This window comes from Giraffa tippelskirchi, chromosome 8, assembly GCF_054371585.1.
Source record: "Giraffa tippelskirchi isolate mGirTip1 chromosome 8, T2T-mGirTip1v1.2.pri, whole genome shotgun sequence".
In the NCBI taxonomy this organism is placed as follows: Eukaryota; Metazoa; Chordata; class Mammalia; order Artiodactyla; family Giraffidae; genus Giraffa; species Giraffa tippelskirchi.
The window spans coordinates 128,732,584-128,751,118 of record NC_137282.1 but is presented as its reverse complement, the minus strand read 5'-3'; the positions used below and the strand labels follow the sequence as shown (position 1 = coordinate 128,751,118).

The 18,535-nt window shown below is 39.2% G+C and overlaps 1 protein-coding gene across 4 annotated transcripts in view; it reads left to right on the top strand.

The window, feature by feature from the left end:
- Positions 1–18,535, top strand: part of BTBD9 (BTB domain containing 9) — a 396,006-nt gene that overhangs the window by 244,460 nt on the left and 133,011 nt on the right. For all 4 annotated transcript variants that reach the window (XM_081523212.1, XM_081523209.1, XM_081523210.1 and 1 more), the window contains one exon: positions 3,865–3,974. In XM_081523212.1, the coding sequence (XP_081379338.1) occupies positions 3,865–3,974 (110 nt within the window). The remainder of the gene's footprint in view (positions 1–3,864; positions 3,975–18,535) is intronic.

Genomic DNA, 18,535 nt, shown 5'->3' with positions numbered 1-18,535 from the left:
AGCTTTCTTATCCATTTGTCTGCTGATGGACGTCTAGGTTGCTTCCATGTCCTGGCTATTATAAACAGTGGATGCACCACTTTAACACCCATAGTTAGGAATGCTCTCCCAGACACCCAACAGTATCGAAGTCCAAAAGAAATTCTGCTTCCAAGGATCTACTCTTTGCATTTCTGTTTAATGATACTGTACTCTGCCACACCCTGCACTAGACACTTTAACTACTTATCTCATTTAAATATCATAAGATTTGTGTATTGACCTCATTTTGTAGAGAAGGAAACTGTGATTCAAAAGGTTTAAAGCTTTTTTTCCCATAGTGACACAGCTAATTAAGTGATGGAGCTGGGCAGCAAACCTGGTTCTGTTAGATACTAAAGCTAGTACTTCAAAACTCTATAGTGCTTTTCAATTTAGAGTGCTATCCGTGGTGGGGGGGAGGGGGTTAGGTTTAATTTTATTAAAGAAGAATCTCTTTTCACCCACAATATTATAGCTCCTAGAAACTTCTGCACTGAAACATCCTGTTTGGAACTGTGTTGAGGCCCCAGTCGTTGTGAGTAGGACGACAGCTAACATAGGGAAGGGAGGAGAATGTTGAAAACAGACTGTTACACCAGAGCTCATGTGGACAGCATTCATCTTCGTCAGAAATGGCCAATCTGTTGCATATCTGCCTTCCTCAGCCCTGTTTAAGTTTTAATTATCTTCCAACTGTCTGAGCTGCTGTTGAGGACCTCGGAGAGAACAAAGGATAGCTATCATATTTTTCAGCAGCTCTCCTTTCTGCACACTGATGAAGTCACTAGCTGCCACTGCTCTTATCATCAGGTTACATCAGAGTCTGAGTGTGCATTGGAGAGATGATGTTGAAAGAAAAAAATTAAGCTTAAGTTTTACCTTTTACTCAAAATCTTTTGTGACAGTGAAAATGTAGGATCTACTACTTCTTGTTAGGCATCATGACCCAGAAGCAAGTTTTGTTTTTCAAAAAAAAGTAGAGAGGACTCTCCCTCTCCCATCCCCAGCCCTTGGATTTTCGATATCTTGGATAGTGGTAACTGCTGCCTGCAGGATGTTCCATTGTGAGCCCCATTAAGAAAATCTGCTCGTGATAGAGGATGGTACCTTGATGGTGCTTCCTCCTTCTCCCTCTGGACATTGCTCCTGGATCAAGGCATGCTTTCCCCTGAGCTGGACAGGGCCCCTGAGTTCTTAACGGAGAGCTCCAGGCTGCCCTACCAGTCACTGAAGTTGGGGGATTAGTTAAAGCCTGTTTGCTACTTCTAGTCGAGATCTTCAGTGAAGGACAGAGTCCTTGGCTAAACAATTCCTTGCTGGAGAAAAGGAGCATGGCTTCTTTGCTGTGACTTTGTTACCATTTTTTAATGTGTATTTGAGTAAGGACTTGATGCCACTTTTGTAAATTAGGCTATAATTTTATGGAGACTTAGTATTGTAGGACTAGAATAATTAAACTTGTTATGAGCATTACATATAACAGGCTAATCAAGAAGTGTGATGTACAGTGGTGAATTGCTAATTTGACCTCAGGATTATGCAGCAGAGATAACATTATCTTCATTTATATAGAACTTTTTTTATCTGGAGGCATCTCTCAATGCTTTTGCAATCATATATGTTATCTTATTAGTTATCACAAACACTATCATTAAGGCTGTAAAATGTATTCCAGTACAGTTTTTTATTTTCAGTTTCCTATAATCGAGGGATGAGAGAGGGGAAAGTTCTTTAATTTCTCCCATTCCTGATATTTTCACCAGGGTAAAATTTGGGAAATGACTGTTATCTAAACTTGGAGGCTGGTTCTATATAATGTTTTAAAAAGAAAGGGAGGAAGGGAACAGTAGTGCATCCCCTTAGGTCAGCCTGAACTGTTAACCTTAAGAACTGCCACTGGGGGAAGGCCCTATTAGTCCCTCCCTTGCTCCTCTATCTCCTCAGTATTAGGAGAGCTATCTCTCCTTTGAAAGATTTGACCTAGAGAACAGGAAAATGATCTGATCAAATTCCACCAAACCACATTCCCTCCAAGGTTGCAGATAGCAGGTCTCACTGTCACGACCATGTGCGGTTGAAAATGCTATGCTTGTTGAGTTCCTGTGGGTTTAAGGAAATGGATAAAATTAGATTCAGGCCAAGGTGCCAGGCTTAACACACCCCTTCCCTTCCAGAAAGCCCAGAGAGATTGTTACTGCCAGCAGTAAAGAACAACACAATCTGTTCGACTCAGACCATTTAGAACTTATTTTAAGTGAACCCCATCCACCTACCCAAACCCAGTAAAGTTAACAACACCTTCTGTCTGCCCTGAGGGCTGGAGAGAACAGATCATAGCCAACCTCCTGCTTACCCAGAGGGCGATGGTGAGCACAGCAGTTGCCCTGACTCTCCACACAGGAAGAATGGTGTCTCCCTGCAGCGGGGATGGGAACACAGAGCAGCCAGTCCAGGAGAGGGCATTACTATTGGTTATGAAGATGAGCGATCAGCTCATGTCAAGGAGCAGATGGCTAAATGAGGTGCACAGGGATTGCGGTGAGATTCAGGCTTGAAGAAACAGGAGGGAAAATAGCTCATGATACAGAACCCCCAAATATAGCCTCTATAATGTGAATTTTTTTCAAATTGGCATTTACATTATACAGTTAACTTGGAGGGATGAGAAATGTAAGTAAATTACCAAATTAGTGAACAGCGATTAACTCAGAAGTAAAATTACATCATCTAAATGGAAGGTTGTTTTACACAGCGGAGGGGAGATATTACTAAAACCTTGCCCAGTCTGTCATCTGCTAATTGAAATCTGTTCGTTTAATACGCTTAATACGCTGCATCCTTCAGAGCACATAGTTCATAATTTGGGAGAGCGTTATCAATTAATCTGTTATTTTTTACCTTGCTCTTCGTTTGAATTCCAGGATGTGTGTAGCACATTACACTCCCCGTGGGATTCAGTGACACTCAGAAGAGTCGGTTGTCTGTTCATTAACCTGTGGACTCTCAGGCCCCTTTGGAGAATGAAAGGGGCAGGTTGCTCCAAGATTAATGCTTGTTTGTCAAAGGTGAAGCCTCCAGGGAGATCCAGAGGGTGAATAGGCTGAGATGCTCGAGACCTGCCCATGAAACTCTGCACTGTGTGCAGATGCCAGCTCCCTGCGGCCAGGAGAGAGGCTGCAGAGCAGGCTGGGTCACCTCTGCACATCACTTCCTCTGGCCAGGAGAAGGCATCCTAGCAGTCAAGTTGGGGACTGGCGTAAGAATATAGGGTTCACATGCTAATGAAAATTTAGGAGCAACATTAAAATACAAGAAACTGTGAGTGGTTTTCAGTAGTTTCTGTGGATTTTGTTTTTACTTTAAACAAGAAAGCAGTATTGATTTCATGCATTTCATCCAATGGGTGAAAGCTTTCATTGAGTTGGAAAGTATTTGATCTTGTGTGTGTTTGTGCACCTGTGCATAGGCACATTGCTAACCACGAGGTAAGGATAGAAGCTGTTTGTTATTCTCCAGTGTAAATGTCTCATGGATGTATAATTGTACTGACATTTGGGAGTTGAGCTGAACAGTTCCTGGTTTGATTTTCTAGGTAAACCATATCTAAGTTCTACTTAATTCTCTGGAAAGTGGTACCTCCCTAATTTTGCTGTAATTTTTCTAGACTCAGTTGGAGCTAGCCCCAAGGAGCAGGTACAGGGTCTGAAGCCTATTCAGAGTTTCTTTCAGTCCGTGCTCTGGTAGACTATATGTTTACGTACTGTATCTTTTTCTGTTATCCTTTGATTTGTTATGATGGAAGCTCATTTTCTTCAACAGATTTTCTCCTCTTTTTACCCCCAGGTATATTCGAATAGTTGGGACTCACAACACAGTGAATAAGATTTTTCACATTGTGGCTTTTGAATGTATGTTTACAAATAAAACCTTCACTCTGGAGAAGGGGCTGATAGGTAAGTGTTACAATTACATTTTTATGTATCATGTAGTTATGTTATCTTCAAATATTTTGTTATTCCATTAACTCATCTTAATTCACCTGTTAATCAGCTTTGACTAAGAGCTCTGGTTGACTTGAATGCCTTATGGCTGAGTGACGTAGAAAGGGCTTATATTTTTAGAAGTCAAAATAATAATTCTAGTAAACTTAAAGAATGTAAATATTATACTAGTAGTTCAGAATTGGAAATGTTCTAGTGATTCATTCAGATTTGCTATGTGGGGAATGCTTGTGATCATGTACCAAAAGACTTTTCTATATTTAATGGTAGGTAGGATCAGGGAGGAAGTCAGTATAATATTGATCCAATGCTCCTACTTTCCAAGGCTGTGCAGATATTTTGGCCTTTGATTTGATATGAACAGTGTGCTCAGCTATGAGAATATCTCCTTTTCATAGACACAGCAGTCCATATTTACCCTTCTTTGTCAAATTCACCTCAAGGAAATGACTACATGTAATTAAAATAAGACCAAAGTAACTAAATTACCGTAATGAAGATTATCTTGTGACCAGTTCAACCTGGCTAATCTTTTGAAAGGACATTTTAGATTTCATTTAGTTGTTTGGTTGTTTTCTGTTATGCTTTGTTTTTGCTTTTGTTTTAGATCATGTTTAGTCAGCTGTGTCTATAGTCCATCTCAGGTCTTAACATTATGATACCATGAGTGGCTTTTTCTGTCTAGACTGTTTATTCTTCTTTTATCCATGCCCATAGGTTTTTGCTCATTTCCTACCAAGATCATATTTTGTAACTAACTAGATCCTTGAATCTGCACCTTTACTGCAGCTTTCTTGGAAAAGGAACCCTCTTATGTTCAAATGAAGGGATAAGATGCCCATGCCTTGGTATACCTAAAGTAGTTCTTTACCTTTACAGAGGGACTCATTCCTCATCTCCTCCCCAAGTCTTGTTCATGCTGGGACACAGAACATGTTGACAATGTCCTAAAAACATGGTGAAAACTAGAATGAGAAAGATGAGGGTAACTTACAAATGTTTACTAACTCTATAAATGGTCAAAGGTCTACATTTTCATAACACTTGTTGTTTCCTAAACATAATCCTTTAGGGAAATTTGAGACAGTAATACTAATGAAGTAGCAAAAGTAGAAATTATTCCAACGTATAGAGAAGTTTTAGAGCTCAACTAAAATAAACAGTTTGGTTTTGACTTTGCAATGGGTGTAATTTTTAGTATTAAATATAAATGTTGATAAGCCTTGTGACTTTTAAACCATTTGAAAGTTAACAGTACGCATTACCTGATATTATTGAGGCTTTTAATTCTGTGAGGGGGGCGCAGAATTGTGATAATGGGGTGTTTTGGAAAGGCTATTCCTTTTTACTTGCTGCCCATGTTGTCTTATAGACCAGGCCTCGCTGTGCATGTGATTGTATAGTTAAGAGCATCCTTACTGAGAAGGATCTTATTAGAAACCAAACCACCTTTGCAGCCATAAGAGGTGTAGAGAATCTGGCTTCTCATTTCAGCCTGGTACACTGAATTTTGAGCATGCTGTATAGAAGGCCCCTTTCCCTTCTTACTGGAAGAAAGACAGGTTTGTAGGCACTGTAATTATCAAAGAAACAAATCTATCTGGCATGAAAGGCCACTGCAGGAACGAAACTCAGAATCAGTTGTAGTGAGGGATGCTGTTGTTGGTCTGTCTGTTTTGTCCAAACTGAGTTAGTCAGCATTATCAGAAGCCATATAGTCTCAGACATGTCAAAGGATGAAAGAAGACTGTAGAGAGGCCACAAGTATTTCTGGTGTCTGGTCAGACACTTTTTTCAAGTCCTCTTCTAAAAGCTCACAAGTTTGGCTGCAAAGAGCACTGCGATCACTTGCCTGTCGTTGTCCCTCCTCCGAATAGGAGCGGTGGTGCAGGCAGGCAGGTTGGTGCGCGTGCTTGTCGGCAGATGGCCTGCAGTGGGGTCCCCTCTGGCTCTCCTTTTACTGTCTTCATGGCTCAAAGTTGCCCCTATGCTGGGCAGACAGGGAGCTGGTTTAAGTCATGAAAGCGTGTAGGGTGATTTCGTTATCTTTTGTCTGACATGGCAGCTGCGCCAGATTTACAGGGGTGTTTGAAACAGTAATGGCCAGCTTTCCATGTTGGTGATCCAGGTGCATTTTAGCTGCACACAGGCCTCAGCCACAGCCATCCTACAGGGACCTCCAAGAGAGAAGTGGTTTTTTAGTGAGGCCACAGTGTATGTCAGAATCACCTGGAGTTATTTTTAAATTGTAGTTGCTTACTGCTCCCTCTATCTTATGAGATATGCTGTCCTCCCTTGAGAACCACTGATCCAATGCCAAGTTTTCATGGGGGAAAAATATAAAACTACAATAATGTCATCATGAATAACTAGTGGTATTTAGATCTACCCTTATGTTTCGAGATTCGGAATTTCTATATTTCATGGCCTCTGTTTCATAGCTCAGTATTCTCCTGCTGCTGTGTGTGCTCAGTCGTGTCCGACTGTTTGCAACACCATGGACTGTAGCCCACCAGGCTCCTCTGTCCATGGAATTTTCCAGGAAAGAATACTGGAGTGGGTTGTCATTTCCTTCTCAAGGGGATCTTCCTGACCCAGGGATAGAACCCATGTTTCTTGTGTCTCCTGCATTGGCAGTCAGATTCTTTACCAACTAGCACTACTTGGGAAGTCCAGTATTCTCCTAAATTATTTTAAAAAATACTTGTGTCAGAGACATTACTTTGTCAACAAAGGTCTGTCTAGTCAAGGCTATGGTTTTTCCAGTAGTCATGTATGGATGTGAGAGTTGGATGGTGAAGAAAGCTGTGCGCCGAAGAATTGATGCTTTTGAACTGTGATGTTGGAAAAGACTCTTGAGAGTCCCTTGGACTGCAAGGAGATCCAACCAGCCCATCCCAAAGGAGATCAGTCCTGGTTGTTCATTGGAAGGTCTGATGTTGAAGCTGAAACTCCAATACTTGGGCCACCTGATGCGAAGAGCTGACTCATTTGAAAAGACCCGGATGCTGGGAAAGATTGAGGGCAGGAGGAGAAGGGGAAGACAGAGGATGAGATGGTTGGATGGCATACCAACTCAATGGACATGAGTTTGGGTAAACTCCGGGAGTTGGTGATGGACAGGGAGGCCTGGTGTGCTGTGATCATGGGGTTGCAAAGAGTTGGACATGACTGAGCAACTGAACTGTGTCTTTTAAAATTAGATTTAAATGTTATTATTTAAAATGTATAATGATGTCAGGAGAAACATGAATAAAAATAACCACACCAGCTTTGTAAGATTTTAGTCTTCTTTTTCCAGCAAAGGGTTTTTTTCACATTTTTGTTGATAGCATGTTATTCTTCATACTGCTTCATTTGTACAGACTCTTGGGGAGGTACAGACTCTTGGGGAGGCTTTGGAACCCTGTGGGTTCATGCATCCATGGGAGTGGGCCCACCTTAAGCACACTGACCAGACCTGGGCATCAGACTCACAGCTCTTCTCCCACCTTATCTGCTGCTGCCACCACAGCCCTTTCTCATTTGGTGGCTGCTGCTGGGTAGTGCTGGGACGTATTCTTGCCTGGGAGAGTCTTGCCTCTTTGTTAAGAGGCATTTGTATGAAACTCTAACCTCTTACTGCTGGTGCATAGAGGAAAGTTAGAATAGATATGACTGCTGAATAGATATGAGTGCTATTTAAACACTAAACCTCCCAAAGAATGTGTTTGCTTGCCTTGGCATTCCACTTTGTGATATGTCTGTGGCATATGCCAAATCCCTCAAGTTTTTCATAATACTTGCCAAAACTGCCTTTTCATTTAATCTTGTATTTAAATTCACTTCTTTGAATACCGTCTTAGTTGTTCAAGTAGAGGGAATAATACACACCACTCAGGTTAAAGAATTACTGACTCATAGACAACACAGTCTTATCTGTACGCTACCTACTTCCTCCCCAGAAGATTATTTTGAAGCCAGTTCTAGACACTCTATCATCTTATCCATAAATACTTCAATATATATCTCTAAAAGTAAAGCCTTCCTTTTTGTAGCCATAATCACAATATCATTATAACACCCCAAAATTGAATCATTATTACTTCTGAGTATTAAGAACCCAGTCAGTGTTCAGATGTTCATAATTGAATCAAAGTCTGGAGTGAGTTTATGTGTTTTTATAGGTTGTTTAAATCAGAATTCGATTAAGGTCCGTACTGTCAACACGTAGCTCTTTTGACTCATAAATCTCTTTAAATCTGTAGCTTTCCTTACATATGTCTATCCCTGTCTTTCTCTTTTATTTTTCCTCTCTGATTATAATGTGTTTGTTAAAGAAACTAACTTTTTGTCCTGCCGAGTTTTAAACAGCCTGGGTTTTGATGATTAGATCCCCGTAGTAACATTTAATGTGCTCCTCTGTTGTATTTCTTGTATTTAATAGTTCGATAGAGGCTTAATCTGATTCAGGATTTTTTTCGTTTTGTTTTTCATTTGTTTGTTTATAAAATGCTCTATAGATGGTGGTATGTGTCTATCAAGAAGCACAGAGAAATCTTTGGTTGCCTCTCTCTTTTGGGTAGTCACATCCACTCATGGTTATTAATATTTCCTAGATTCATTCTTTCATAATTTGGAATTATAAAGTGGTTATATTCTAATCCTGTCATTCCCCCTCTGTTTAATAACTAGAAAAACTTTCCTGAACACTCATTTGGTAATCCTAAAATGCAGTTTGCCCAGGAAAAGTAGGATAAATGTCATATTCTTTCTTCTTTTTTACCACTTTTCAAGTTAAAGAGGTAGTTACCTAGCATCCTCCAAAGGTAACCAGTGAGATTTGTTTTGGGAGATCTTGAGGGGGAGGAGGGAGGAAGGAGAGTACTTATCATTCTGAATTTATAAGATTAAAAAAATTGGACATCTTTTAATCCCTTGGGTTATTTTTTATTGATATTCAGATTGTCCCCATCTTTAACTTCTTCATATTGGCTCTTGAGTCTTTCTAACATGATCTCAGTAGTCCGTAGTAGTTCCTTGATTTCTGTCATGACACAATGTACCAGCTTCATCTTGTACATTTATTGTCTCTGATCTGGAATCAGCCATTTCTGCAGGAGCCCTGGTTCTGTGAAATGGGAAATGACATTTGGAAACCTCAGCCTAATCAATTCCTATTGGATTGGTCACTATTCCTAGGCTTTTTCAGTAGACAGAAGTAGGAAACAAGTACACATATGTTTGTTTATTTATTTATCATATATTCAACAGGTAAATTATATCAAGAGTGCATGCTGACACTTCTAATTAAAATTCTGTACACAAAGCAAGCTCCAGGAGTTGGTGATAGACAGGGAAGCCTGGCATGCTGCAGTCCATGGGATCACAAAGAGTCGGACACGACTGAGTGACCGAACTGAACTTAACTGACACAAAGTTTTGTTTAACCTTTTGATCTTTCATCTTCTTTTTTCCATACTGAAAATCTTGGCCACTAGTGATAAAGCACAATATAATTCATTTGCTTTGTCTTCAGTACATACAAAATAATTGCAGAATTATACTACCTTAAACCACATGATTTCTGAAAATAGTTCAAGATTTTTGCAGTAACCTTTTGGGCCCTTAAGGTATATCCCATGAGAGATGTACAGTAAAATTACTGTGTTTTAAAGACATTTTGAATAATTCATTGGATGGTCATATAACTATTTCATTGTACATATAGATTCATTTGTTCCATTTTGCTTTCAGTATTCAGTGATTGCCTTTAATTTTTTTTGTTTTATAATTGCGTAAAATATATACATAGTTCCAAAATCAAATATGCAAAGCTGTTGTATGTATTTAGAAAAATTCAGTTTCTATTTCTGTCCCCTCTACTTCTGTAGGTAATCTCCTTTACCCATTTTTCTGGGGTTATCCTTTTTGGAAAAAAAAGGAAAATAAGTAAATATGTATGTAACTTGTATTTTGTATCCTCCCCAGCATTATTAAATAAGTGATAGCATACTATATTCTATACATACTTTATTTTTTTATCTTGCTTTTTTTGTACTTAATGCTTTTCTAGACCTAGCTGTATAGAAAGATATTATTTATTTCTTTTTAATAGCTGCATGGTCAAAGGGTAAATACATGTATTTCTTTGTTAGATATTGCCAAATTCACCTCCATAGGGTGTATAACATTTTAAAATTCTCATTGGCAGTGAATGATAATGTCTGTTTCCCTCACAGCCTGCCAGTGGAGCATATTGTCAGACTTCTGGACTTTTGCCAGTTCGATAGGTGAGAAATAGTATCCCAGTACAGTTTTAACTACATTTCTCTTGCAAGAGAAATTGAGCATCTTGTTATATTTTAGGGCCATTTGCATTTTTTTTCTTTTTAAATAGCTCTTCTCTTCTAAGTCTTACAGATGAATAGAGAATATGCTTTTTAGTAAAACTTGAGAGAGCAGTAAGCACTTAACACTGATACTGGAGGGTGGTGTTCAGCATTGCATGAGTCTGGTTTCCCTTCGTAAGGTCTCCTGGTTCTCCTGGAAAACACCAGCTCTCATAAGTCCCTTTCCTTAGCTCTGCCTGTGCTTACGAGACGAGAGACGGTAACCAGAACAGGGAGCTGTAGGCTCAAAATTCAAGCGTTTTTTTTTTTTTTTAACCCCTTCAGAGACTAAGAAAAAGCTTCCATTACCAACTTTAGGCCGTTAGGTGGTATCTTTGTGTCTGCCAGCATGGATCCGACAGACTGGTGGCTTTTTTATTCGACTTGTTTGTAATTGAGGTAGGGCAACTAGACCAGGCAGCACAAGCGCAGGAGGTCTGTGTTGCTGGAGCTCTGGGAACGCTCACTGCTGCTGCCACCAGGAGCTGTGCTGTCCGAACAGGAACACTGGAGCTCGTGTTCCTCCGCCTCTGTGCTACCTGCAGTACCTCCGGGAGCATCCTCCCATCTTCCATTCTCACCAGTTTCTTCTACTGGTAGAGCTTCAGCAAAAACAAAGCTACGGGAAAAAACCCACACCAGGCTGGCAAGTTTGGGGAACGTAGTTTATGGAACTTTAGCCTCTGAGATACAGGGTAAAGCAAGAGAGCGAATGGAGCTGAAAGCAGATAGAGAGATGATGAGTGCAAAGGCAGAAAGTGTGAAAGGGGCTTCAGTCATCAGGAAACTTCCCATCTGACTCACAGTAGCTGGATAAGCCCACTGGCAGGGCATAGAGACATGTGGAGTGGAGAACGCCAGACAGCAGCACAAGCAGAGTATGGAGAAAGGCTCATGGTTTAGAAGGGCTGTGAAGGAACCCCACATATTTTCTTGCCTAGTAAGATAAGGTTTTATGAAGAATAGTATGTTGAGCCTGGGCCTGGAGGAATTTAGTAAATAATACAGAGAAATACACATGTGCTGATTTACACAGTAACAAAATGGGTGCTACTCATTCCCAGCTGGAGGCAGGAAATAGAAAGTAGGTGGTCTGTAGTTGCTACTGTCATCTCAAAATCCTTTGAAGCAGTGTGTTTAGAATTCTGTGAAGTCCTGGGAAAGTAAACAATTGGAAGTCTGCTGTAAGGGGCTTTGCATCCACTGAACTAGGGATCTGACTTCTGCCCTTAAAAATGTGTCCTCTGGAGCAGAAACAGAGATTTGGGAGTGAGGGAGTTCACCAGGGGGTGGAGGTGTTAGAATGTGGCAAAGAAGCAAACTTGTTGGAGTAGCAGAGGGGTCCTTAATTCAGAGAGTTTTCTAAAAATGGCACTATATTGAGTCTGGATTAGTCTAGACCAAGAGGCTTTGCTTTTCCCAGCCCGTTTCTCTAGTCAGATTTTAAGGCTGGTTCTAATTATCAGTGAAGCTTAACTTCTTTATCTACTGTAAATTACTTGGCATTAAGCAGACATTTATTAAGAAGCTGCCAAGTGTATCTGAGGCACTGGAGATGGAAAGATACACAGGTGCAGTTTCTGCCTTGGAGGAGCGTATGAGCTAATGAAGGAGAAAGACACTTAAATAGAAGGTGACAACACAGTAAAATAAGTCATCTCTGGGGAGGATTCGGCAGATGCTGTAGGAACACTGGAACAGGAGTACCTAACCTGAGTTGGGAGATGGTATCAGGAAGACCTACCTGTAGAGGTGATGAAGCTCCTTAAATCTTCTTAAAGAAGACAGAGTCGGGGGAGAGTCACATAAAATGACCCATGTGTGCAAAGGCTTATTTATCTCTGACCCGCTTGAAAGCCAATGCCCTTTCCAGTGGACCGCTTTGCATCTGGTAGTGGAATAAGAGTTAAGAGTTATTTGTAGTCTCTTACCCTTTTCTCTGAAGAAGATAAGCATTATTTTCTCACAAAGTCTTAGAGTTTTAGAAGAATTCAAATAAAATAAACACCCCACAATAATGCATAAAGAATGTAATACAGTTTGTTTGCCTCCCACCCAGAGAGCCCGGGTTCTCAAACAAGAATGGGCTACCATTTTTTATCTGGGGGAAAGAGTCAGGGATTATTAGAAAATGACCTTCTCACAGTCACTTAGGATTCTGTTTGTAGTCCTTTGTATACAGTTAAGTTTTATTGTCTTTTAATACCTATTCTTTTGTTGGTTTTTTGTTTGTTTGAGAATAAAGGTTGCCTGAAAAAGTCTTTATTGCTCTTACTTTACAGAATTTACGTGTATTATAGGATTAAATTTTTTGGATCCTACTTGTTATAGAAGGAATATAGTAGTGTGTGTGTGTGTCCAGGGAAATGTAAATATGCACAACTTGTTTTTAAATGGGATATCATGGAGCTTGTATCCAATATTATGCAGCAATATCACTTTCTCACAAACCACAGTTCTGCCTCACTGGCATTTTGAATAGCCAGGTTGTAAATAGGTGGGATCTTTCTCTGTAACTGTCTGTGAAAGCTGTTCGGCAGCTAAGGGGATGTAAAATCTAATTTTGTTGGTCTAGTTGCTACCTCAGTACCCTAGTCCTCCACCCCAGAACCAGGTAGGTAATTTTTTAACTTAATATTTTAAGTAGGTAATACAAATATGTATTCTTATTTCCCCCTTTGTTAAGAAACATAGCACATATTCATATATGTATTTTTTAAATTAGCAACGTTTTTGGAGATCTTTCCTTACCAATACAAAAACACTTTTTCATGCTTTATATTTTTTACATTTGTGCACCATTGGCTAGAGGTGCTATAATTTAATTTATTTAACCAGTCCCCTTTGATAGATATGTAGGTGTTTCCAGTCTTTTATTATCAATAACAATTCTGTAATGACCCATTTTATAAATAGTGAGGTTTAATCAGAGATGATTCCAATAAAGCCTAAAACAAACCAAAAAAAATCCGTCATTACTCCCAGGGCCAGCTGTGTACTATGCAAAATGAAAATATGGAGCCCCTTGCTCCAAGTGCAGGAAACAAGTGCATTTAAAAGTATTTTAACAAGAAAAAACTTTTTTTTTTTCCTTTTTTTTGCAATCTTTCAACCTGGCATATTGTTTTTATTTGCTGTTTAATGTTCTAAGAAAAATAACTTTTAAATTGTTAGCATCAATTTCACCTTTCATCTTTATATTGTGTAATGGTGGTTTTAAATGCAAATATAAGAGCATTCTCTGCTATGCCAACTGACCAAAGTTATACAATTCATGTTTGATAGCTCATACATGTGTATGTATTACTTCTTAACCAGTACAGTGGAAATTCTGGACAAAACTATACTTGGTTTCACTTCTTAATTCACACACATTTTACCAAAACTTTCTACCTTTGACTTATTCAGTAAGCTTCCTTAATAAGGAAGAATGGAAACTAACACAATATTGAAAATCAACATGGTGGATTCATGTCAATGTATGGTAAAACAAATACAATATTGTAAAGTTAAAAAATAGATAAATAAACTAATTTAATAAAAAAATAAAATAAGAAAGTACTAAAGAATCTACGAGTTGCCCTATTTTTCAGCATAAGCATAAGCATCTGGCTAGTATAGGGAAATAACAAGAGTGAAAAAAGGATATGATAGAGTTCTTTGGTTGGTAGTGCTTTTTAAAAAGTTGACTTTTTTCCTGCATTGGGGCAAGTTCCAGTTGAAAGAGAAAGGGGACTCTCTGGGCTGTCAGCAGCCCAAATTACTCAGGCACAGTCATGGCACCTTGACCTTGGCTTTCCTTTAAGTCTCGCTCAACCTCCACGTGTTGTGAGTCCACTGGAATTCCGTACTTCTGGAGCTTTATAAACCTATGCACAAATTGGGGCAGTGGCAGACTGTGGACACATGTATGTTGCATCTCTCCTCTGTTCACGGGCTTGCTCCATTGTCCCCTTAGACTTTATTTTAAAAGTTCAAAGATAAGATTATGAGAATTTAAAGACAGGGGCCATGGAGCATTAAACTAAATTTAGGTCCCTTCTGAGGGCAGGGCCTATCTGAAAGAAAATGTTGCATGCCCATGAAGCTGCCCCCTCATTACTATCTCTATTTAACACTGCTCTGTACTTCTGGGGGTAGGGAGAGGGGATAGAGGAGGAGGAGAAGAACAAGAAATATATGTGACAGACATTGGAGGAAAGGGACCAAATATCATTATTTATGATGTGATGTGATACCCAAGGGAATGAACTGAAAAATTACTAAAACTAATAAGAACTCTAAGGAATGTAGTCAGATATAATAGTATATACAAAAATCAAGTTTTCTCAAATATCCATAATAACCAATTAGTTTAATGGAAAATTTTCATTCATAATAGCAATAAAAACTATATCACAGTCAGTAACAATTCAGGAGCCATACTTTTCCTTTATACCTAGTCCATCCCTAGCCATGTTTATGGGGATCGTCCGTCCCTGAACCACCTGATGCCATTAGAGATGGGGTAAGGGTCAAGAACAAAGATGAGAGACAGAGGATGATGTGAGCTCATAAATAGGATGGGTGTAAGGTGAGCACGCTGGGGAAATCTGCTGGAAGTTAACTTTTTCCCCCACAAACAATATATACCTACCTAGGAATAAAGCTAAGAAATCTGCAAGTTCTCATGTAAAGAAACTATAAATCTTTAAGAAACACTGAGTAATGGAAAGCCATATTCCAGGATGGGAAACTTTAATATAGTGAACACATTGGTTCTTCCCATCTTAATCTACTAATTTAAGGCAGGATTACTTATAATCTGTTGTGCTTTAAAAAACAACAGCAACAACTTTGATTAAACTCTTTAAAAATTTTCCAAGAGAATAAATAACTAGAATTCCCTTTCCCCCAAAAAAGTGAAGGGAAAAAAAATGAAATGAGAAGACTACTACCACCAGATATTAAAATTTGTACTACATACTGAGGTAATATGGCATTAATGCAAGAATAAACTGGTAGATAAATTAAGCAATCATCCAAACTCTGGATTTGATCTCCATATACATATGAATATAGTGCAAGATTAAAGATGACATTTCACATCCATGGAGAATGAAAAGGTAATGTAGCAGATGGTGCTGAGACAGTTGACAATTGAAAACACATGAGATTTTCTTCATACTATATACTAAAATAGTTTCCTGTTAAGACTCAGATTTTACATTACTCCAGGAGAACTGTTGAGAACTAATAATAAGTATTTATCTGGTCTCAAGGTAAAGAACTACTTCAGCATAAAAGCAAAGGCAGAAACCGTAAACAGAATTCAAAGCTGTTTGACAAACTGGGAAAAAATAATTGCAACTTATATGACAATGAGTAATTGTCTTTAGTATATATGAAGAACTTCCCAACTAAGAAAAAATGTGAATCTCCAATAGGAAATGTGTACAAACAGTAATTTATTTAAAAGAAAGAAAAACCTAATAGTCAATAAACTGGAGAAAGTTTGGCTTCATAATAATCAAGGAAATGGCAAACTGAATCATGATACCATTTTTGGACTGTTTTATTGGCAAATATTTCTAATTAAAATTTTTTTATTTATATGAATAGTATACAGTCAGCAAAAACAAGACCAGGAGCAGACTGTGGCTCAGATCATGAACTGCTTATTGCCAAATTCAGACTTAAATTGAAGAAAGTAGGGAAAACCACTAGACCATTCAGGTATGACCTATATCAAATCCCTTATGAGTATACAGTGGAAGTGACAAATAGATTTAAGGGACTAGACCTGATAGAGTGCCTGATGAACTATGGACAGAGGTTCGTGACATTGTACAGGAGACAGGGATCAAGAAAATCCCCATGGAAAAGAAATGCAAAAAAGCAAAATGGCTGTCTGAGGAGGCCTTACAGATAGCTGGGAAGAGAAGAGAAGCAAAAAGCAAAGGAGAAAAGGAAAGATATTCTCATCTGAATGCAGAGTTCCAAAGAATAGCAAGGAGAGATAAGAAAGCCTTCCTCAGCGATCAGTGCAAACAAATAGAGGAAAACAACAGATTGGGAAAGACTAGAGATCTCTTCAAGAAAATTAGAGATACCAAAGGAACATTTCATGCAAAGATAGGCTCGCTAAAGGACAGAAATAGTATGGACCTAACAGAAGCAGAAGATATTAAGAAGAGGTGGCAAGAATACACAGAAGAACTGTACAAAAAAGATCTTCATGACCCAGATAATCACGATGGTGTGATCACTCACCTAGAGCCAGACATCCTGGAATGTGAAGTCAAGTGGGCCTTAGAAAGCATCACTACGAACAAAGCTAGTGGAAGTGATGGAATTCCAGTTGAGCTATTTCAAATCCTCAAAGGTGATGCTGTGAAAGTGCTGCACTCGATATGCCAGCAAATTTGGAAAACTCAGCAGTGGCCACAGGACTGGAAAAGGTCAGTTTTCGTTCCAATCCCAAAGAAAGGCAATGCCAAAGAATGCTCAAAGTACCGCACAATTGCACTCATCTCACACGCTAGCAAAGTAATGCTCAAAATTCTCCAAGCCAGGCTTCAGCAATACGTGAACCGTGAACTTCCAGATGTTCAAGCTGGTTTTAGAAAAGGCAGAGGAACCAGAGATCAAATTGCCAATATCCGCTGGATCATCGAAAAAGCAAGAGAGTTCCAGAATAACATCTATTTCTGCTTTATTGACTATGCCAAAGCCTTTGACTGTGTGGATCACAATAAACTGTGGAAAATTCTGAAAGAGATGGGAATACCAGACCATCTGACCTGTCTCTTGAGAAACCTGTATGCAGGTCAGGAAGCAACAGTTAGAACTGGACATGGAACAACAGCCTGGTTCCAAATAGGAAAAGGAGTACGTCAAGGCTGTATATTGTCACCCTGCTTATTTAACTTATATGCAGAGTACATCATGAGAAACGCTGGGCTGGAAGAAACACAAGCTGGAATCAAGATTGCCGGGAGAATATCAATAACCTCAGATATGCTGATGACACCACCCTTATGGCAGAAAGTGAAGAAGAACTAAAGAGCCTCTTGATGAAGGTGAAGGAGGAGAGTGAAAAAGTTGGCTTGAAACTCAACGTTCAGAAAACTAAGATCATGGCATCTGGTCCCATCACTCCATGGGAAATAGATGGGGAAACAGTGGAAACAGTGTCAGACTTTACTTTTTTGGGCTCCAGAATCACTGCTGATGGTGACTGCAGCCATGAAATTAAAAGACGCTTACTCCTTGGAAGGAAGGTTATGGCCAACCTAGATAGCATGTTTAAAAGCAGAGACATTACTTTGCCAACAAAAGTCCGTCTAGTCAAGGCTATGGTTTTTCCAGTGGTCATGTATGGATGTGAGAGTTGGACGGTGAAGAAAGCTGAGCGCCGCAAAATTGATGCTTTTGAACTGTGGTGTTGGAGAAGACTCTTGAGAGTCCCTTGGACTGCAAGGAGATCCAATCAATCCATCCTAAAGGAGATCAATCCTGGGTGTTCATTGGAAGGTATGATGTTGAAGCTGAAGCTCCAATACTTTGGCCACCTCATGCGAGGGGTTGACTCATTGGAAAAGACCCTAATGCTGGGTAGGATTGGGGGCGGGAGGAGAAGGGGAAGACAGAGGATGAGATGGTTGGATGGCATCACCGACTCGATGAACATGGGTTTGGGTGGACTCCAGGAGTTGGTGATGGACAGGGAGGCCTGGCGTGCTGCAATTCATGGGATCGCAGAGAGACGGACACGACTGAGCGACTGAACTGAACTGGACAACTAAAATAAAATATTTCTATGTTTTAACTTGCATTAACCTAGTTTTTACTAAATTGGAATCTTTTTATGTTTCTTGGCTATTTTTTTTTAATTAATTAACATCTTCATAGTCTCTGTCACTTTTTTTGTGGCTTGTATTGCTTATTATTAATTTGCAGATTATGGATATTCATGTTTGTCTTTTATATATATATTTTGCAAATATCTTCTCCCAGACTATTAGTTACTTTTAAACTTGTTTATAGTGTCTGTGTTGTACAAAAGCTTTTTTATTTTGATTTGGCCTTATCTGTCTGTCATTTCTTACCTATCATCTGGATTTTGTAACTTGCTAAGAATCTTCCTCCTCAGTCCAAATT